Source organism: Pygocentrus nattereri, chromosome 25 (assembly GCF_015220715.1).
Source record: "Pygocentrus nattereri isolate fPygNat1 chromosome 25, fPygNat1.pri, whole genome shotgun sequence".
NCBI classification, from domain to species: domain Eukaryota; kingdom Metazoa; phylum Chordata; class Actinopteri; order Characiformes; family Serrasalmidae; genus Pygocentrus; species Pygocentrus nattereri.
In genome coordinates this window covers 26,099,196-26,122,550 of record NC_051235.1, presented here as the reverse complement: position 1 = coordinate 26,122,550, position 23,355 = coordinate 26,099,196, and the positions used below count along the sequence as shown (strand labels likewise).

Sequence of the window (23,355 nt, the reverse complement as noted above, 5' to 3'; positions counted from 1 at the left end):
TACAATACTCTGCATGCATTACACTAATATGTCATACAACCTTTGGAAAATGGGCCCTCAGTGATGAATAAATCCTGACTGCTAGTATGGAGGCTTATATATACAGATGTGATGTCTGGCATCCTTTTGTGTGAGTCAACTAGTGGAAACAACCTTTTAAAGAGCTCACCCTCAAGCATTGCCACCAAAGTGGTTGTAGTTTTTTAAAAGTTCCACCTTCAAGATCATCAGAAGGAGTTTTCTTATACAGAGGTGTCACTGCAAGAGGTAAGTAGCCATATTTACAACAAATGTATTGATGATTAAAATGTGTATTTGGTAGAAAACCTATGTATATTGTTATATATTGTTGCTGCATATCAATTATATGTGTTTTTATTTTTCTACATCATTTGTGCACAGCAGCTGCTTTGAGCACATTGTGTGAGCATTTCATAATGAATGGACCAGGAGTGGTCTAAACTAACTTAGCATAAAGCCCTGCTGCCTTAACTTATACTAAAGTCTAAGAAGGTTTTTGCCTTCGGTGAGGTTCCAGTTCTGGGGATTTTTTTTGGGACAGTGATATTTTAGTATGAATAATAATTTTTTTCTTTTTCTTTTTTCTTTCTTTATAGATTATTTTCAATATTCTAATATCAAGTTTTTAAACAAAGGATGAGCTTTTAAACCTGTATCAAATCAAATCAAATCAAATTTATTTGTATAGCGCTTTTTACAACAGATGTATCACAAAGCAGCTTCACAGAATTCCAGAAAAGACAAAGTTTTAACAAGAATGTAAAAAAGTAAAAGCTTAAAAACTTAAAAAAAACCCCGGTGGGCAAGCCAGGGGCGACAGTGGCAAGGAAAAACTCCCTCAGAACTGAGGAAGAAACCTTGGGAGGAACCAGGCTCACCAGGGGGGACCCATCCTCCTCTGGTCAAACTACCTACAAATGATTATACTACTAATATTAATAGCTGTAATATTGGTATTAGGAATAGCTAGGAGTCTATGAGAACATCAGTGTAGGGTGGGCAGCTAGTCCAAGGTAGGTGGCGGTAGCTGGGGCGTGGGCAGCGGGTCTGAAGCAGGTAGCAGGAGGGCTCGACAGTCAGTCATCCATCAGTGTCCGGTCGGACATGTGGACGATTGTATACTCGGGAAAAAGCAGGGAGAGGTAATTAGTTTTATTCTGTCTGCTTGTACGTAAAACAGTAGATGTAAACATTTCCAGAGTGTGGCTAACGACTCCGGCAGATCTGACTATGACAGCTTAACTAAAAGGAGAGAACCAGAAGGACACACAGACACGAGAGCACTCTGAAACAGTTCTGCATCCCTCCGCACCACCGTCTACAAACTTGAGTGACCGCGTGCGAGCAGCGGGACGACAGCACCAGCGTCTCAGTTTACTATAATTCCCTGTGCCCATGGACCCCTGGATCTGCTGCCTTATCTAAGGGGGAACATTACCTACCAAAAGCTAAAGCTGTATTCAGCAGCATTCTGACAAAGACTACTGCAGCAGTCTAACTTCTTTGTTTCTGCATCAGTGCCTTTCTGTAATCTGTTTTGAGTATTTTCTGAAGTACACAAATGTAGACTGAGAGCATGGAACGTCCAGCCAACAGCAATAATCAACAGGCTGGGTCCAGCAGACTGACCGGTGAGGTTATGCTCTCTAAGCATGGCAGCTTTTGATCGGACTCCAGCAAACAAGAGCCAAAGTGACAGCCAAAGCAGGCAGACGGGAGAAAATCAGCCTCAAACACGGTGGTCTCCCGCTCACACGAAACATGCCTGTTTTTCTAGGTGACCGCAAGTAAACACTCAAGGGCACGATAAAGTCAGGAAGGAACACGCACACATACACACACACACTTGCAATCAGTCACACAAATGTACTCCCACACAACTCAGAGAGGAAATGGGACAAAACAGTCCCACCCACTCAGAGCAGCAGCCTGAGGCCAGATGAGGTGTAGTGGTGGGATTATAACAGGACTCTGAGGCTTTCAGTGTTTTACTGAATTGGCCGCAGAGCACACAGCAGTCAGGGAAGCTCTCCTGAGTGCTGCTGTGATCGGACCTGTCGGCGTGGGATGCATCCCGATGAGGAACTGTCTCACACTCACACATGCACAGGAAGATAATGCGAGGCAGATGTGCTGGGCCTGCGAGACGAGCACTGGGCTTTAGTTTAGTCTTTTAATTGGACAGCCAGGACTGATGTCACTGCACAACCATGCACAGATGAGCTGAAAAAATGAGAGGCGGCCTCCTATTGGCTGCTTCCGCAAACACAATTTTAACAGCTCTGTAAGATTTTGTGTTGATCTCTCATAATTATTTTCCGAAAAAGTCAGCATAATTCAAGTGTTGAGATGTTAAAGTCATTCAGAGTGGTTTGAATGGCTCATTGGAGAGAAATGCTGCCAGATTCCGTTGCAGTTACGGTTAACAGAGACTAGCAGTCATAATGTCTACAGCACAAATATAGCCATTTTATTTGCTATCCAAAATGACGTGTGGACCCTACAGGTGTCTTCTGAGAGTTTATGTGTAATGATGATTGTGAAATGGGGGGTAAATCTGAACAAATGAGGTTTGTAAGGGGCTGTTTTGTCTGCATGTGTCCCTCCAGCATGACTAGACTTTAAAAAAGAAAAGGTTAAGGCCTAAACCTGTTCTCAAAACTAACACATCAGCCATTAGGCAACATACTCATAACCATTTCTTGATAATTTCCCGTGAAGTCATTTTTAAAGGCATTTAGATAGTTTGGATGTCTGGTTCCTATCAAAACTACTGTAAACACTTCTGAATCCAGAGCATTTGACATCAATCCACTAAGAATGGCTTTGATTACATCTTAACTATCCAATTACACAGGTGGAATTATCATATAACACTTAAAATTCAATAATGAAATAGTTTTTAAGCCCACATAACAATAATGATGATAATAATGATGACTCCTTTAGTTCATACTGGCGTCAAAAAAACAAACACAGGAAAGAAAATGACACTTTTAAGGAAAGAAAGATTCTAAACTGTAGACAAAGCTCTTTCCAGATCCATTTGTGTCTCAGTGAAGATGATGCCTTTCAGTCAAGTTAAAGACAGATGTTGAACTTTTCACACAGGAACGTCTGAAGAACCGCCAAAAAGCTTGTGGAACTCGACCAACAAACATAAATAACACAACACTATACGCACTGAACAAACACGGCGAGAGACACACACTTCAAAACAAGGGGACTAGATGCGAGCGTACTGCTATCACACTTTATTAAAAATAGAAACATATGTTCCATAGTACTTCTTTTTTTCATACAGACTACAATGGTCCACGGATATGCCTTCAAAAAATGAGTTACATAGTATAAAACACCCTCTTGCACAGAGTTCTTCATTTGGCCTAAATCCACTGTAGGAGTCTTCTAAAGAGGAGATACTGTGGCAGGACTGTAGACGTGTTTGCTTTGCCTATTCTTGTTTTTTTTCTTTTGTACACGAGCTCAATGAACTTACATCATTCGACAAATCAAAAGCACTGAAATGACAGAGAGGAGAAACGTGGAGAAGCGACAGGACGGCGAAGGAAATAAACGCACGTACAGTCTCGTTAAAAAAGATGGCACATTTATTGCTACATAAATGTTATATACATATTGTGTTTTCTGTTACAGAGACAGAAACAAAAAAAAAAAGTTTGATTTCTTGCTGCTGGTTTTCTTTTATCTCTGATGTGCATCGACAATACCTTGGATTTCGACAGGGGTACAAATCTCAAATCTTTTATTCAACCAACAATGCAGACTAGAAATAGAGAAGGAGAACACATCCTAGAGAACATCAAGCTCGTACGATACCCCATACGCACTACACCTCGAGCTACAATCCTACTTCATGTTCTTAAGATGCTATTGTTTTTTTGATAATAATAATGGACAGGTTATGGTAAATAACCGTACATTTGTTTTTACTATCTAATATAGTAAAATAAAGTAAGAAACTTTTTACTCAAAACTTTTTGATTTCAAAAATCTAGAAAGAGTAATATTTAGAATTCAAGAAATGTTCTTACAATATTATTGTATAAAAGGCTAACTACAGTGAAAAATAAGCCAAATGTTTTTTTTTATCCTTTTCATATACTTTTTTTCTTCTTCTTATGAGGGAAAGCATCAGGGCATAGGCAAAGACTAACATATCCAACAGAGGAGCGAAGGAACGGGGGAAAAAAAGCAATAACGAAAACAAAAATAAGGAAAAAAAACAAAACCGACAAAGAGATGACACAACCTCGATCAACTTCAGCCAGCAACAACACAAGCTCGTGAATACTGAAATGTATGACAAGGCCACAAAGACTAGTGGGTATCACAGGGAGAGTAAAAGGAGAGACTTTCCACAAAGAAAAGAAAGGAAAAACAAAAAACAACAAAGGAGTGAATAGAAATCTGCAATTCGTCGTCCGTTTGTTCTTTAGACTGTCATTCTAATGTGGCAGCTTTCGTTGTGTGGAGGGTGAGCATGCATGGAAGACAACAGACGGGGAAGAAAACGAGCTAAAGAAAGAATTAAGACCACAAGTAGTTTCAAAAGGGAAAAAAACAAATGAAGATGTGAATCCTGATCAGAAAACAGAGGAAAAAAAAGGCGTTTGTTCATCGTTTTGCTTATACTCTTAAAAAATAAAATAAAAGGGTTCCACAAAGGGTTCTTTTGGGCCATGGCAGAACCACTTTCGCTTCCCCAAAGAACCATACCTGAAACACAAAACTGATCACAAACAACCCTTTAAAGGTTTAAAGAACCTTACCGTCGGGTAAAGGTTCTATACTCCTTATTAAAGTTTGTGTTAAGTTCTAGAAAGAAGTTTCTCACAGAAAAAAGACTTGGTTCCCCAAAGGAACCTTGTTCAAAGAATATTACTCACCAATTTAGGTTCTTCCTAGAACCTTTGCGTTATGTGGAGGGTCTTTAAACCTTTAAAAGGTCCTCCACGTTCGCATATTTCATTATCCCTTCTATCAAAGGTTCTTTAGGGAGCCAAAAGTGGTCCCTCTGTGGGGGTGGAACCTTTCTTGGCATACTGACTTTTAACATGTGGAGGTTCTTGAAAGGTTCTGTAAAGAAGAGGTTCTTCCTGGCACCTTTATTTTCAAGAGAGTGCCAGTTTGAGTTCTCTCCAGAACCTTGTGGGGGGGGGGGGGGGGTTCTTTACAAAAGTGCCTCTGTGAAGACGTATCCACGTTTTTTTAGGGATCAAAAGTGGTTCTTGCGTGGGTGAAGAACCCTCCGTGGCACCTTTATTGTTAAGAGTGCAGTCGGCTACTGTTGTTGTCACAGCGTTTGAATTCGTAGAGCTTCTTTCTTTCTTGTATGACAGACATTGCACTCTCACTCCGCTGATCACTGCTATCAAGTACTTCAACGCTTTGGGGGGAAAGGACAGATGAAGCCATCCTAAGTAACTTAGAATATCTTTCTTCTATTTTCACACGACAATATACGCTTTACTATGAAGCCTAGAGATGCTTTGTATGCAATTACAAATAAACATATAACATGTGGTTACTTAGAGTAATGATTTTTTTGTGGTTTTCTTTTTTTGTTCTTTTTTTTTTCCTTTTTCTTTTTTTTTTATGTTAATGGTTTTCGACAGAAAGAAAATAAAGCAAAACTTCAATTCAGGCCAGGTGATGATGTGGTCATCGTTTCCAATCTACTCTCTCGTTTCCAACACAGCTAAATGTCTAATTCCTCAGCTTTAGGCTAAAGCGTATATGGAGGGTCCTGAACACAGACGCCCCAAAAAGCATGACCACCGCTGCTGCAGAGACCAAAATAATGTAACATCAGGAAAAAAACAACAAAGAAACTGCAGTAAATGGAAAAATGCCATTTTCTTTCCACTTTAACACTATTATGGCAAAGGAATTAAAAGGACAAGACGACGCGGCCCTCTTTTCCTTCGGTTAAGACACTATGAAGTATGCGAGGAATGCTAGGGTTTAGTAACTGGTCTGCTCTCTGTATTTGAACTGCTTTACTAATGACTATAAACATGTCAGCCTGCAGGTGACCTTAGACCTTTCAGTAAAGCTCGAGTTTGCCACGCCGGAGCAGAAACGCACCCGTTTCCTGCACTTTTTTCCCGCTTCGCTCTGCTCCTGCTGAAGGTTGCGGCCTGGAGTCTCAGCGTCACTTGACAACGTCGTTTAGGTAGTTTTGGTTCGTCATGCTGTTACTTGTGGAATGAATCTAACATAAATATAAATAATATATTATTTCTTCTTCTTTTTTTTTATTTTTCTAGACAAAAAGGGTGGGGCCTTGAGACTCTGATCATTTAAAATTGCCACAGACGAGATTTTGAGCATCCAAGAGGGCGAAAATGGTGTAAACGCGAGGAGCGGATGGCCGGAGTTTGGCGTATAGCTCCTAAGCTGAAACCCTGGCAAACTGAAGATCTACTGAAATACCACCGGCTTTTCAAAACAATGTCATAACTTTCCCTTTAAACATAGACTTTATAGCTCAGTAACATAATAAATAGAAAAAAATCAAAACAAACAAACATAAAAAGAAAAAAAAACAACAACAAAAAAAGAATTGCTGTTACAATGCATTCGTCAATTCAGTTTAGGCACAAGGCAACTTCCACGTGGAGGGGACCGCGACAGTCTCTGATTGTACAGATGTGACACTGCTTGCAGACAGTGATATGTGCTGAAGGGCTTTTTGTTTGTGTGGTTCTCTTGGGCAGAAATTTGCTGAACAATGTCGGATGTCTTCTGAGGAAGTTTGGTGCTTGCCAGTTTTCTTCTCGCTCAGGATTGCCTGACCGTGGAATTTCGCTTCGAGTGGTCTCTGTCTTTTCAAATTTGTGTCACAAGCTGTGAGTCCTGTCTGCCCTTGGAAAGCAAGGTCACCGACGCTATCTTACAGACTCCCTCTGCATCACTTTGATCTGAAAGTTCAAAAGAAAAAACATCAAATGAGTATTTATAATGAAGGAGACGGTCTGACAGAGCAAATGTACTGTTTTTCAACTTGACCTTCACTTTTATGGTGTACACTGTAAATTATGCATTCCATATAGAATGAACAGAATGATTCCATAAAGAATGATGTAGAGTTGCTGATTAAACCAATACAGAAGTTCTACTGCTGACATTTCTAGTACCCAGCTGACGAGCGTACAGGAGTAACAGTAACTCTGTGCTTCAGGGCACACTAGCAAGGTTAAAATCAGCAGCCAAGGCTATGTTGTTCTAGAAAGATGAAGAATTTGAATATTGTGATGAATATTGTGAAAATTACCTGTATATAAAACTTTACTCAGAGGGAATATTCTCTGAATACAATGAATATGTAATTCATATAGTCACCGTCCAAAGAAAAACAATCATCTCCAAAATAGTAAGTTTACAGGAGAGGGAAAAAATGTTCTTTACTTTTAATACAAGTCAATGGAAAAAGATTTTTTTCTAACCAATATTGGTGAATTTCTATTGGACCACTGCTCATAAAATTATCTCACAATTTAAAGAATGGCTGCTGTGCTCAAAAACAGAGATATGTGTTTTTCTTTGGGCAGCAGCGATGTCAGTCTGAATGCCTTTTATCAAATTATGTGTGTTTTGTTGGTTTTGAAAGTGATAAAAAGTACAAATAATGGTTATTTGCTGAGTTTAACATATTGGGCGGAAAACGAGAACGTGGTCTGTGCAAAAGAGATAGCATTTTATATTTTATGCCATATTTACATGTAATTTGAGTGGTGGTGTTCAAACTTTTGCATACAGCTTAATGTTGTATATTACTAACTATACTATTGTGGTATTTTCTTTGTGCATTGGAGACGTGTCCGGCCTATTACTGTGATCATTACTGTATATTGTATCTGCGCTGAAAACTTGCCTAGATGCAATATTGTCTGAATATAGTGTATATGTTTACATAATATTTCATATAAGTAATATGGTATATTACTTATTTTTGTATTTTATATAATATATAATTGTTTATATAATATATAAATCCTATGGTTGTGTTTTCTTTATCATTGTTCATTGATGCCTGCTAACTTGAACAACAACTCCATTGTATCTCTTTTTGTCCTGCTTCCACACACCTGTAGACTCACCTGTAGAGTGCTCACAGATGGCCCATGGGGTTGGATGTGTCTGTCAGGCCGGGGTGAACGGAGGGGTGGGTCTGCTGGGGTTCCCCCGAAACACCAGACACCTTCTCCTCCTCTCGCCGCTTAAGGCAGGCCGCTTTGGGGTTCAGGTTCCGCTCTGAGTGAATGAAAAGAAGTTGAGCTTTACATTCTATTTAAACTTGCTGGACTCCCTCAATATGTCCCTACCCTGCCTTCAAATATCACAGTAATACAAAATCAGTTATCGGTTAATGGTACCGAAGTCAACATCCGGTACTGTGAAAATCTTGACTTGATATAGAAGATTTATTAAGGCTACAAGCAACAGTAAAACACTGATGATGCACAGTCCCCATGGGGTACTTTGTGTTACTGCAGTATACAGTGGAGTGGAGAGTGGCTGACCCCTGACTTGCTGCTCCAGGCTGAGGATGACTGCGACGGCCTGGTGCAGGATGAGGAGTTTGGTCTGGGGCTTCTCGCTCTTCAGGTGCAGCTGGCACATGCGGCCAAGCTCCTTAAATGCCTCGTTGATGTCTCTCACTCGCAGCCTTTCGCGCGCATTATTGGCCATCCTCCTCTCACGCTCGCGTTCCGCCTTCTGCTCCGGGTTCAGATCCTCATCCTCATTAATGCTACTGTGGAGGGCAATGAGAACACATGCTAAAGCCAGCCTCCCACAGTTTTATATGTACACACACATATTATATATAATTGCCACTAATCATGAAAAATTCTTGCATATATGAAGCAATACATTTATAAAACGTATTTTGGACCCAACTCTCAAATTTTACACTCACAATGACATCTTCACAAACTGTAAAGGACACTTTCTCAAATGTGCAAAAAATTTAAACCTCAACACCTTCCACATAACATACACATATATTTTAATCCTTAATTTCACAAAGCAGACCATTAAAAAACAAATCCTTCTTTACAGTGGTGGCCTGGCAAATTAAGATATTTTAAGACGGCCCACAAGTTATACAACGTAACTCACATGCTCGTAATACACATGCTCATCTTCTAATGTACATTTCTGCAAGACGCTCTCAGGAAGCTACTTGAGCTGGGAAGCTCCTCTGTGAGTGGACCTTACCTTGTTCGAGTGCCTCCTCTGGGTGTTTTGATGTCCCTTTTGTCACTCTCGTCATCTGATTTGAGGTTTTCAGAGGAGTGGCTGTCGTGCATGTCATCTTTGTCCTGATCTTCGATCTTAAGATCCAGAGAAGGTGCCACTTGATTTGCCAGTCCACTAGCAAGGCCTGCGTTTGTACAGTAAGCATACCTCACCAGTTATCATGTGCCGCGCTTCAGGTGAGATACATTAAACTCTCATGGCAACATACAGCATGTCGAGCTTCACTGATAAGATGTTGATTTTGAGGAAAAAAAAGATACATAGCCATTCTGAAAGACTGCAATACGCTACAAGAAACACAGGGGGTGATAACGATCAGCTATTTTGTTGTGCTAGAGGAAATTACTTTGCATACAGAAATAACTTCGAATGATAACAGCGGTAAAGACAAAGGAGACATAACTGTTTGATTAGTTGATTAATCAGATATAGATTATGGGTTAGCATTACCATGCTAAAAAGCTATAAATTATAAAAATGACAGTAGTTGTAGTCCTAGCACACCTACCAACAGCACACACAATACCATTCAAACGTTTGAAATTCACTGTTTCATTAAAATAAAACCTATTTTGTATAAACTGAAACTATGCAGATGCTAATACTTCCCATTTTAACTAATTTCTAGGAATTAGTGACACTTAAAGTAAAGATTAATCCAGAATGCCTCATACAGGGATCAAAACCTCATATCCAGGAATTATTGTCAATAATTAAAGTATATAATTTATCATTTAATAGAATCTTGTTGTTTCAAAAAACTTGAAATACTGAATAAAACACATTAAAAGACCTTCTGGTGTCTAGCTTACATTATTTGAATTACTACTGAATAAAATAAATTATTAATATAACAAGCAATGCCAAACTGTACTGTGCATAAACACTAAAGGAGAGTTTTTTGGGTTACTGAAACAACCAGAGTGTTGGTCAGAAAGGAAAAGTGAGAGAACGGCACCTCTGAATGTGTCGGCCTGGTGGTTGAGCTCAGTGCTGGAGGCTGGACCGGCGCTGCTCTGCAGTCCTGTGTGGTTAGAGTTGAGGCTGACCGCTTCCTCGCGATGAGCAGGGCCCTGTCACAACACATCGACGTGAGAACACGAGCCAGAGAACAGAACTCCAACATCAAGAGCCTCTCTGATCACAGTGATCTGATCATCGGCCAGAGAACAAAAACCATTAACATTAAAACCAAAGAGCAATTCACAGTGTCCGAGCCTTCACTTCAAAGCCTGAGGAGGCTCTCTGTTCCTACTGTAGTGCCTGACCTCGTCTCTGAAGAACTGAGCACTTCTCACGGTACAAAGAACGACCTCTGCAGCCTCGGGACTTTTTACAAACTGTCATCTTTACATCTTTTTTTTTTTTTTTTCTTTTCAAGAGAACCACAATGGAAATAAGCCAGTGCGGCTTTGTTGTGTTTTATTCTCAAACATTATAAACGTATGTAAGGATTGTAAGGCGTCGTATACATGTATATCTTATATAATCTTCAAATGGATGCTTCATAAGCATATAGAGTTTTTCTCCTATGGTCAGAAACAGAATTTAAAAATTATTTTGCAAAAAGAATGAACAGCATTCTAACACGGAAACTGAAGCATTACTCTGAACATTGATGAACTGTGTGCAAATGAATCCTTGTCATTTCATAAACAGTGACAGCCATCAAAAATAGACATCTGAAACCCATTTGGTCCAAGCTTTAGTGTTGCACTGCCGTCTGCAGGTTTCAGAAATAATTCAGATAAATCTCACATTTCACAATGATTGAAATATGCACCTATCACAGTGTTTATGGTGTGCTATAAGCATCCTAACAATTCACATCTGCAGATGAGTTTCTGTGGGAGGTTTGATGAATTGAGATTGTCACGAGTCCAACAAAAGTCAATTAATTTGGTCAAAAATAATGCAGGCCACACCACATGCAATAAGCATAAGCAGGGCAGTGCCAGCGTTCCAAGCACCGTAACTTCGGTAAACAATCTGTTGAATACCTAATCACGCTAAAACGAAACTGATGGATGAAGATCCCCAGGCTGAAGAGAGACTCAACCTCACATAAACAGGTCAGACTATTTCAAAATATTTGCATTTTATTCATGAAGATTTCAATCCAATGTGGCTGTTTCTGAACTGATTTCTACTTGGTTTCCAAACAGCACCAGCAGACTGTAACTTTAATTAAGCATAACTATCTGTCAAAGTGTGAGAGAGGATTTCAACAAAATGATTGTAGATGCTTAACTAAACTACAAAACAAAAGCAATAATACTATTTTTCCAGCTCCAGAAGCGAGAGATGGAAGGAAAGAGTGGGAGGAGAGTGTCTTTTCTACCCATTTCCTCTAGGAATGCGATCCTAAGTCACTGTTGGCCTCTGTTAACCCCACCGACCCCCTGCCTTCCCCCACTGCCGCACGCTAATCTCAGCACCGCTCTCAACAGGTGTCCAAACAAGTCTTTGTCTGGGCTGGAGGAGGAGCATGAGGGGGGTGCCACCCGAAGAAGGCGGCCATTTTCCTCAACGGGCTCAATTACCATACAGCTGAGGACTTCAGTCTCACACAAACACACCACACACACTAGTCTGAGGCATCAGATTTCCCGATTTGTTAAGAAAGAGAGACACAGACAGAGAGAAAGAGAGACAGAGAGACTGAAAAGGCTGCCAAAATAAAAGCATGTGTAGTAGCCGTGCTGAATCAGGGTGCTGTCTTGGACTGTGCAAGTCTCAAAGGGAGAACACTGCTGGCGCATGTAAGAACACAGTAGCTCACTGATGGCCTTGACACAGACGCCTTGTCACAGGGACATAAAGAGGTTCATCACACAAACACAGTATAGCTCTGTCACTAAGCCACACTGCGCCGTCACACTCTGCTTCTGCTACAAACACGCACACACTTTGTTTTCATACTTGTGAGGTTATACACACAGCTTTATGTTTCAACACATCTGGTCAAACTAAGTGAAGTTGATTTTCTAAGTGAAAACATCAAATTAAATAGGATTATTTCCTTTGAATTTAAGTGCAAAGTTTCTGTTTTGTTGAGCTTAGCACACCGGAAAAGCATAAAATCTAAAATGTACAATATACAATGTTTGTGTTTGCCCCAGTATGTTAAATTCAGCAAACAAACAGTAATTGTACATTAAAATGCGCAGAAGTATGATCATAGAATTTTTCTGAGGGGTGTGTCCAAACATTCGCTGCATGTCCTTTATGTATTATATATAGCAATGAAGCCAAATGAACATTCTTGGCCAAAACCAACATTCAGGACATGCTGGGCTGATAACAAAAAAAAAAAAGCCACATAGCTGACAAGTAAGTTAAACTACGCAGATTAAAATGATTACAGTATATGCCACAAACTCCAGCATCCTTGACTAGAGATCGACTGGTCAACAAAATAAGTTCCATAATTTTGTGGTTACAATTTACACTTTGATCTCTGAACTTTTTCCTCATTTCAAAAGCTGAAGTAACAGGTTTAGCGAGCTTATTGGGAACTCTCTGTTGTTCAGCTGTATTCTGCATATTGAGAAGGATGTCATGTTTTTAAGTTGTATCAAATCTGTAATGGACATGTTCTTGGGTGTTGTATCCATGACTGATACTCAATTTTCTGATTTCTAGGTTTTATATATATATATATATATGCATGCATGTAACTACATATAACTGGTTACAATAAGAATTGATTATGATAATATAATAATATAATTATATTATTACAATGCTGTTTATGATAATTATAAGCTCATTTCTCAGCCACTTATTATAGGCAACATTCTCAGATTGTTTCTGAAAAATAAAAATTCTGATAAAAAAAGCCTGAATAGTTTTTTTATGTTTATTTTTATGTTTATCAAGTCATCAAGTGAGATTGTGATGTACCGAATTGTTTTCTAAAGTCAGAATGTTTCAGACTGATTAGCCAGCTTGTATGCAGTGATTCTATCAGCGCACAAGGCATGTGGAAGTAACCCTGACATTTAAGATGTAAGTGAATGACTAACGCTTTAGCATATCTCTGCACATGTGAGAAAAATCTGTCACTGATAAAGATGATGACTGCCTGTAATCTGTAAAATGATAATAAAGGGTAAACTTTTCAAGCATTACATTTCTACGGCAGTAAGACGGAGCTTATGTGAGTTGTTCCCTAGCATAATGAATTGCTTTTAGAGGGAATTCCGTAGTGAGAATATTAATCAACATTGCTATCCTTCCCGAGACGAATGCAGGCGTTTTATAAGGAGAAGTAAAAAATATGGCCTGGATTATTTCCTACCGCAGGGGGATTAATGGGAAAACACTTGCCTCTGTTGTTTCTTCCCCTACAGCTGTGCTCCAGTCTTTTCGGGGGGGGGGGGCTTGTGCTAATATAGAGCAGAGCAAGCTCACAGGCCCCGTTTTGACGAAGCTTACAGCGAGCCCCACAGCCCCACAGGCCGAGTCCCTGACCGGCCCGCAGCGCAACAGACTTTTCCAGGGCAGAGCTCAACTACAGCCTGCTTTTCTCATCCAATCCCACCGAGTCGAGCGCAAGAAGACAGAAAGAAAGTGAGCGAGGCAGCCGTGGGCCAGCCATTACGCATATGGAAAGTATGCGGGTTTAAGTTAAACGGCCCTCTGTGGAAAATGGTTCCGTTTCAGCACATGGCCGAGGCTTCATTTTAAACAGGTGGCTCTGCCTTGTTTATTAGCCTATTTGGAGAAGCATAATGAAAAAAGTGCATGCCTTTCCCTGTCTCGCTCTTTTTCTCTCAAAAGTGGACACATTTAGCTGATTTGCTTAAATTTTGTTTAAACAACTGCTAGTGATTGACGGGGAGACTTTGAACTTGGCAGAAATATATATATAAAAAAAAAACAAAGAAAAAAAGACTTCAGAGAAAGCTCTGAAACAGTTAAGTTATTGTTTCCCAGAGTAAAAAACAAGGCGATTGTTACCATAGATGCTGTCCTGCTGGCAACCAATCCGGACGTGGGGAAGCTGGAGCCGATGGCTGCGATTGGCCCGTTGTGCACCTGACCCAGCAGGCTGTGGATGTCGCTGGGCAGAGAAGTGGTGGAGCCCACGGCATGGTTCCGGAGGACATGGATCGCATCATCTAGTCTGTCCAGACGATCCTCCATCCGAGACTGGAGAGAAAGGAAGATATACGAAGGGAGAGAAAGAAGAGGAAGAGGGGGAAGAGAAGAAGAGAGCAGGTTAAAATTATAATGTTCCTAAAAAGATGGAAACAAAAGTGAAAAGTTACTATTTATGATAAAAGAAAGCTTCAAGGGGAAAAACGCAGACATGGCACAAAACTGAAGAATAGAAGACGTGTGACATGATGAAAAACACGCATGCATCTCGAGGCCTCCTGCAGGACATATGAAACTTTTAGCAAACGATATGACGACTACTTTTTGACCATTAAGGCTTTGAGATACATTCCTAAAATAAAGGCTCCTAAATGAAGGTACAAAATTCTGTTTTATGAGGCAGTAGAACAAGAACCTTTTCACTATATGGAGGTTCTTTAAACTTTAAAAAGGTGAAATGGATCCTGCATTTTTGCTCCATCCCTATGTGTTGGGAGCTGGGACCAAGCAAAAACTGTCTGAGTCCCCCTGAAGGCTGGCTTGAGAGCCACTGCTTTAAGAAAAGTGGTTCTCTTACAGCATCAGTCCAAAGAACCCCTTTGGGCACCTTTATTTTTAGGAATGTTGATTACCTCAAGCCATGCCAAAAAAGGTTGGAACAAATTACTTGGAACAAACAAAACATGAATTTAAGCAAAGCTTGTGGAAAGAAATGGGAAAAGAATGGTGAAAGGAAAAGAGTGTGATGAACGGAAACGGCAGGTAAAGAGCAGGAATACCTCGCAGACATCCTTTAAGAAGGACATGGCATCCTGGAGATGCTCATGCAGCTGCTGATGCACACGATTTTTCTAAAGTCAGACAGGAACGGGAGAGCAGTGAGACACGGTTACACACAGACAGGCAGAGAAGGGGCAAGAAGGACTAGAGAGAAACACAGAAGCAGAGAAAAGGGTGCAAGGCATCAAAGCAAACCGGTCTGGGTTAACAGCTTCAGTTCCTCTTTAAATCTGTGATGACTGATAACCCTCAGGGCTAGAGGCGGCTTTTACTGTCCTACACTGATGCTGAAACACTGAGCGCAGGCTGAAACAGACTGCTTTTAGATGCTCATCTTACAGAAGGATTCCACCCATTTTTAAATCCTGCATAAATCATTGGTTGAAATGCACACAACATAATTCTGAGGATTTTGATATAAAATATCGCATTAAAGAGAAATGTATTGACCCAGATTTCTTTAAAGTGGTGCTGATAGGAACCAGGGGTCACATCACAAATACAGCCATTTTATTTCTGTCCAAAATGACTAATGAACCTACATGTGTTTTTAAAGGTAAGGCTGATGATGGTAAAACAGCTACATCTTAAAAAATTCTTTTATTTCGGGACTATTTTTCATTAAACATCCCACATGTACCACTCCACCATGAATACGTCCATCAATGTGCTTCTCTGATCTTTTCAAAACTGTCATAAAATGATGTCTCAGGGATCAGACAGTGCAGCCGTTTCACGTAAAACCTTTTTATAAGGTGGTTTCTGTCACCAACACTGTCAACAATTCTGACTGAGTTCATCAAGAGCAGTGTAATAAATTAATTAAATTAAACTGTCCTTTAAGGAAAGTGCTTCAATTAAAACAGCTCATTTTAAAACGTAGTTTTTAAAGAAGAATGTCAGATTGTATGGGCTGATATTGAAGGTTTAAATATGGGTATAGGATTTAGAACCGCTAACACTTCTGTTAATGATAGGGCACTTGTGAGTGCTGTTATCATGTGACCCTTTTTATTTTGCTCTATATGCTGTATTACAATTACGATACCAGGTCACATTCAGCCGTACCACATAGCCAAAGTGTCCAATGGACAAAAAAGCAACTGCAGGTGGCACACAAAGTGTGTGTGTAAATATTTATCTACACACCCCATGGTGTGAAGGTGTGATGTGGGAAACAGCAGTGTAAGAGTATGTGTGTGTGCGTGTCTCTGTGTGTGTCTGTGTCTGTGTGTGTGTGTGTGTGTGTAAAGTGATCTCTGTCGAGGCTCTTTCCCCCAGTCAGCCCTGGAATCCAGAAGCAATGGTCCAATGCAACAGCTGCCAGTACCCCACCCCCCTTTCACATCCAAACCAATCCCCTAACCCCCCCCCCCGACTCACGCCCCAGCCAATCCCCACCCAGCCAGCCCTAGAGAGGACAGATGGCAGGAGACACGCCCCGAGGGATGGGGTATTGTTCTGTGCGGCACCACCCCAACCCTGCTCCCCGACATTTGTCAGGCAGGAATGTGCGTGTAATGCTAGCCCCCCATGCTCTCCAGCAGCCATGCACTCGCACAGTGTCCATTAAAATGTCCTCAGTATGTGCGCAAGGGGAGGTAGCGGGTGGGGCAGGAGCTGGGAACTTACCAGAGAGTGGAGAGAGTTTTCATAATTTGGGGAAGACGGGGTCTGTCCGGCCGCACGAGGCCACTGGGTTGTACCTGGAGGGGGAGAGAGATGGAGAGAGAGAGAGAGAGAGAGAGAGAGAGAGAGAGAGAGAGAGAGAGAGAGAGAGAGAGAGGTGGGGGAGAGAGAGAGAGAAAGAGAGAGTAGGAGAGAGAGAGAGAGAAAGAGAGAGAGAGAGAGAGAGAGAGAGAGAAAGAGAGAGTAGGAGAGAGAGAGAGAGAAAGAGAGAGAGAGAGAGAAAGAGAGGTTGTCAATTACCTGATATTTACATGTTTTGTCAAAACAGACCGAGTAGGGCCTACCATGACTGACATTTTAGGCCTTATTTTGATCAACAGTGTAAAAATGCATCGTGTTGCATAAATTCAAAAGACTGAATGAATTTTGGAATGTTATTATCATTTTAGCCAACATTTAATAAAGTATGCACATATTTTAGTCAAAATAAAAACATAGGGCCATTTTCAAATGTAGAAATCAAATTTATAATAAAATAGACAAATGGTTAAGCAGACAGATGGACAGACTGTTAATACTGTACTTATTCCCTATGTACCACCACAGTGAATGAGTAGTCCCTAGAGTCAAATCTGTGAATTCAGTGCTTTTTTTTTATTAGTCATACCACAACAATATAGTCAAACTGAATCGTGATGAATTCTCTGTTCTCTAGAAAGCCATAACTGAATCAAACTATTGGAAGGTCAGAGAGTCACACAACTTCAGGCCATTTCACAAAAAAACCCAAAGCTGATTTTTCCCATCCTGCTCGATTCCTTATTCTCTACATGGGCTGTTTTCCTCTCAGGGTGCAGATGCTTCATTTCCTATGACTGGGCTGCATCCTGCAACATGAGAGAGGATTTGGAGGCTGGCTCCAACACCCACACCGACACTGAGGGACGTGCGCTACTTCCGCTCATTAATGAAGTCATGGCTAAAAAAGCCCAGAGAACAATGCGGGACGCTGATAAGGGCTTAAGCTCGGACCCTGAAAGCCTTCCTCTGACTCCAACCCAGTAACGCTGCTCCGAGAAGATGGAAAGTTCTAGACCTGACAGGATGAGAATTTGGCTTTTTGTTTTCAACTCAAGTTATTCAGGTCACGCACACGAAACATGAAACACACAAAATGAAACCAATATCTTTTCATAACATTAGGTCTCGGTTTTTCGTCCCATAGACAATAGGTCTTGTAAAAAAATGCACCACTTCTTGCTACATTAGCCTCCTGCTTAGAAAAATTCACAGATCAAACACTAAAGATGCACAAGTAACCCCCTCCCCCCCAAAAAAAAACAAAACAAAAAAAAAACACTTAATATTATCTATTACAAAGCAAAGAATGAATCTCACTCTTAAAAACAAGGGTTCTTGGTAGAGATGCACTAATTTGGGCTGATTTTTTTTAATCTGAGCCAAATTTTGGGCTGATGCCAATTTCCAATATTTTTCATGCATGCTTCTGCCAATACACAAACATTAAATATACTATCGAATTTGGTACTAAATGAATTAAATGGACTGCTAAATGTTTAGCAAAACAAAGAAATCTAATATTCATTTTTCTAGGTTTGCAAATGCAGTAAAACTACATATTCATTTCAGCACTGTAGTCTAGCATCACCTACACACTTCCACTCTTCCTGAGTACGTACATAATCAAAGTATGTAAGTACATAATCAAATACTGACTTGAAATATCAGCCAAATCTTAAGATTTGTTTGATGCTGATAATTTGTTTTTTACACAATTACCTGCAGATACTGATATGATATTCTGATATTATTGAGATGTTAAAACCTGTAATTTGGGTAAACCCATTATATTATGTGAAGTTCTATGAACTCAAAAATGTTATTCACACTTGCATGTTTCATTTACAAATATGATTCTTTGAAGAACCCTCTACTGAAAGGTTCTTTAGGGGACCAATCAGGTCAATTGTATTTTTATTGTGATGGGCTTCCGTTAAGGGCTGTTAAGGGCTGCAATGACCCAACAGATCAAGAAAGTACAGAACGCTGCTTTAATTTAAAAATAAAATTAAAAAAATTTAAAAATCAAAAAAAGAACAACACACTCCTGTGCACAGCTCAAAACTACTGTGTCCTGAACTAAAAGCCTGTAAAAATACAAAACATAGTGACCATTCTTACAGCTAGAGCTGTGTGTTAACCATGTGAAGCCTTAATGGTTGTCACAAAATACCTGCATCACTATTAAGGAGCTTTTTAAGCCTTTTATGGAGGCACAAAAAACAGAAAAGGCTGTTTTTCTAAAAGAAATTCACATAAAATGTGCTTCAAGTTCTGATGCAGGTACATATTAGCATTTCATTATTTTTACTTTACACATCTGTAAAAGTTGCTTCTCTAATTTGTGATTTTTTTTGCTATTTGTTTACATTTCTGTTCACACAGCAAAAATGTACACAAACAGAATCTGCATTTGCTGCAGTCAGACACATCATTGTGATGTTCATCGCACATCGCAGTTTTTGTCCGTTTTCATATCGTGCAGCCCTACTTTTATCCATGCCTGTAAGCTATGAGAGTGTGTTTATCCATGTATATGTGTGTTCAGTGCTATTGGAAAGCACTCTAATGAGGATGTAAATTACAGGGGTCTGCTCTTGGTCTAAGTGTACTGATTCTGACTGGTCATAAATCAGCACCGCTCTAAAGGAATTCACATCTGCTAATCACAAATCAAAAAAAGGGGGGGGGGTGTCGTACCTCTCACTGTGTCTTTAGCCTTCCTCCCTCTCTCCTTCTCTGCACTTCCAACTACGTCTTTTGCTTTCCAATTGGCAAACAAACGGCTACAGGAAGTCATGCATCGCACACAAGGGCCGCTGTGTGTGTGTGTGTGTGTGTGTGTGTGTGTGTGTGTGTGTGTGTGTGTGTGTGTGTGTGTATCTAAAAGAAACAGGTCAAGTATTCCTAATGGATCCTGACCTAAACTAAATTCCCAGGTTGTTTACATTAGAGCCATTGGGCCAGTTTACTTGCTTGAGCTTTCATCAGCCTAACCAGACTAGTTCAGATAGAGGGGGACAGCCCGGGCCTACAGCACTGCAGAGTCATGCTCTGATTACACTATAGACAGTGCAGGGCAATGTGGGGAAAAAACACATAACACCACAATACTTGAAACCATTTTTACAATACGCAATATGTACTAGTATCATGATATTTAGCTTTTAGTAAGTTTAGTGCATAATTGGTTCATGTTGGAAAAAAATACACTGAATAACACAGTTGTATAGATATACATTGACATATATAGTGGATACACTAGGGCTGAGGGTGATTATTCACATTGTTCTGTGTTAATTAATTGCAATTAATCATATTTATTTGCTCAAATTTGACCTTAAAGGTTTCAGCTGAGGCTCTCTAGGGGAAATGGTGCGCCACTTTGCAGTTGCTTTTATTAGTTTGCTGATCATTGATTTATCCACAGGTCTCCCAAAATCACTCTCCAGCGTAGTCTGCTAAAGGTACTGAATGGTAAAGGTGCTGAATGGTAAAGGTGCTGAATGGTAAAGGTGCTGAAGGCACTTTTTAAATTTAATTTAGAAAGCGTATTTGAATAAGAGAGCTACAATCATGGATTCTATCACAGCAACTTACAACGTGCTGCAGCTACGCTTCAGCCTGCACTACTACAGATGGTTTGAAGGGTCAACATTAGGGCCAAACCTTTAGACAGGTGCACCACTTGGGAGCCCCACATAAGCCTCCTTGACTACAACCATATTATCCATCACTCGCTTCAGTAGTACGTAAAAGTTTTAACACCCCCATTTATATTACATGTTTTTGGCACAAACGTAAGTTTGGCATTTTCTTCAACATCAAGAGCACAATTTCTATTTATTTGAGTTTACCATACTATCTAACACACTATACAAAATAACATGTATACAAAATATAAAGTGTGCCATAACTTCTGCACAGGGCGCATTTTGTTCTATTTTATCTTCCCCAATATGTTTAATTCAGCAACTAAACAGTAATTGTGCATTAAAATGTGCTATGTTACTTTTCTTTAGAAAATCAACAAAATGTGTAAATTGACCAAGGGCGCCCAAACTTTTTCATACGACTGTAAAACGGAGCAGAGCAGAGCATGTTTTCTTTCTGATTAGTTAGAAAGCTTCTCATGAAGAGAGAAGAGAACCTGCTTTCATCAGCAGCACCATCAGGAAGTCTTCTCCTTCACTACCTCACTCTGACTGTTTAGTTAAAAACTTTCCATCTATTCACTCTCCCGAAACCATAAGCAGGCGTCTTCCGCGGGAATTTTCTTTCTTAAAACACAAAAGCCCCGAGAAGCAGACTTTCATTAACGCGGCTATTAAAAATGACTTTGGGGCAGGAAATGAGGGGGTTGTGTGGGTACGCCTGTGCGTAGCCGAGTGCTGCGTTTTAATAAGGTGCTCTCTTACCGCCGGCCACTATGACAAATGGCCGCAAGTGTGTGTACCGCTCCCCACGTGGAGCAAACTCTAATTGGCCAGCAGCAGAGGCACAGGCCTGCGCTGTGGAGATGGCTAATACTGCAGTTAAAGAATTAATCCTGAGGAACAGATGGATGCATTTGTGCTTAATCATAACATCATGGCACATTACGCACCGCTGTCTAAGAATAGGCACTCCACTGATCAAAAAACAACAACCAAAAAATCCCTTCAAACTAAGGAGAAGAGAGACGACAAGAAAGGAAAGGAAACTTTGACTGCATGTTGAATGTGCAAAGCCACTTATTAGTGTGATATGGTAGTGATTTTGGGCAGACTCTTGAGAAATACAACTAAACACATGCTACAACTCGGGTTCTTATTATAAATTATATTAGTAGTCAAGTATTTTAACAATAATTTTGATGACTGAGTAATAAAAACAGACATAACAGAACAACATCAACCCATGCAGAGCCGTTCCAAGATCACAAAATACTTTACTGCAAAAGATAAACTTAGAAGACTTTAAAAGGAGAGTACACAAAACTGCATTTTTCTTGCCAGTTGATATAGCTGCAGTCGGAGCAAAACTTACAGAATGGTAACTTTACAGTAGGAGAAAAAACCTACTTTACATGTAAGTCAATGGAACCAGACTTTTTTCAGAGTAATTCTGAGCCATTTCTTTTGGTCCGTTCACCATAAAATTTACACACAACGTAGAGGACAAGAGGTATTTGCAAAATTTGTCAAAAACTGAAAAACAACAAAAATGGAGATGCAAGGTTTTGTTCCGACAACAAAGATACTCTGTTTCGAGCTTTAAGTGTTTGCATTTGATTTAGAGTGACAGTATAAGATGTAAATATTCATCATGAGCTTGATGCTACTGTAAACATCCATTATCAGGCTAGTGGAAATTAGCATTATCTTAGCAGAGCTAACACAAATAAAAGCTGCTTCTCGCTGCCGAGTCTTGTTTTAAGGAAACTCCAGCACTGCAGTGATAAACAAATTTACGGCACAGTAGTAGCTGGAAATAACTGTGGTTTTGTCTTGAGAGCCGTAATGGAACTAACATTTAAAAGCTGTATTTAAAGAGAGGAATACAGCTCTGGAGTTACAGCAACAGCATGCAGTAAACAAAAACATACAGTGCGCGATTAGCTGGACCGCAGACTAGGAAAATGTGGTCATAAAAAAGATTTGTAGAGATTATCGATTAGCCGAGACAACCTAAAGGTGACATCTGAAGGAAAGTGCATTATGAGATAAAGAGGTAAAATAGTGTGTGTGTGTTTGTGTGTGTGAGACAGTTCCCCACTCCAAGGGGGCTCAAGGCTGGCGGAGGCGAGAGCAGCATTCCCTCCATATGAGCATCATCAGCTGAGTCATTCCTCCTCTGTCCCTCCACACACACACACCCACCCGTCTCCCCCTGCTTTCTCTCGCAGTCAGTCAGTCAGGCTAATAAATGAGGGGTCTGCGGGCTGGGCTGCGGGGGGGAACAGCTGTGTGAAGAGCAGGACAGCAGCTGAGGCTGAGGAGAGGGACAGACACGGAGACAGCTGTCGCCGCCACACATACACATGTACCACAACTGCCTGCTCCCTAAAACAACACACTGCTGCCCTCACAGAATCACCCTGGGTCTCTGAGTCAGGCTCAGTTTACCTGCCTGTTCTCTTCCTAACCACTTACAGGCCCTCTCTTTTAACTTCACCTTGTGGGTGTACACAGTTAAAGGGGAATTTTTCAGTTTCACAAAAACTTTATCAGTATATGTAAGTTTATGTGTAATTCTATGTCTTGCTACTGAAACACTGCAATGTCCCTAAAGGATCAATAAGGTTCTGTCTGCCTGCCTGTCTGTCTGTCTGCCTGTCTGTCTGCCTGCCTGTCTGCCTGTCTGTCTGCCTGTCTGTCTGCCTGTCTGTCTGCCTGTCTGTCTGCCTGTCTGTCTGCCTGTCTGTCTGCCTGTCTATCTGCCTGTCTGTCTGTCTGCCTGTCTGCC

At 40.5% G+C, this 23,355-nt stretch overlaps 1 protein-coding gene across 8 annotated transcripts in view; it reads right to left on the bottom strand.

Moving 5' to 3' along the window:
* Positions 1–3,609: 3,609 nt before the first annotated feature.
* Positions 3,610–23,355, bottom strand: part of tcf12 (transcription factor 12) — a 182,380-nt gene continuing 162,634 nt past the window's right edge. For 4 of the 8 annotated variants that reach the window (XM_017711637.2, XM_017711641.2, XM_017711638.2 and 1 more), the window contains 8 exons: positions 16,831–16,904; positions 15,198–15,269; positions 14,278–14,469; positions 10,271–10,385; positions 9,271–9,436; positions 8,571–8,803; positions 8,148–8,301; positions 3,610–6,968 (listed from right to left, as the gene is read on the bottom strand). In XM_017711637.2, the coding sequence (XP_017567126.1) occupies positions 8,159–8,301; positions 8,571–8,803; positions 9,271–9,436; positions 10,271–10,385; positions 14,278–14,469; positions 15,198–15,269; positions 16,831–16,904 (995 nt within the window). In that variant the 3' untranslated portion in view covers positions 3,610–6,968; positions 8,148–8,158. Of the gene's footprint in view, positions 6,969–8,135; positions 8,302–8,570; positions 8,804–9,270; positions 9,437–10,270; positions 10,386–14,277; positions 14,470–15,197; positions 15,270–16,830; positions 16,905–23,355 lie in introns of all 8 variants that reach the window. The other 4 variants (XM_037534452.1, XM_037534453.1, XM_037534455.1 and 1 more) reach the window with 2 other exon arrangements.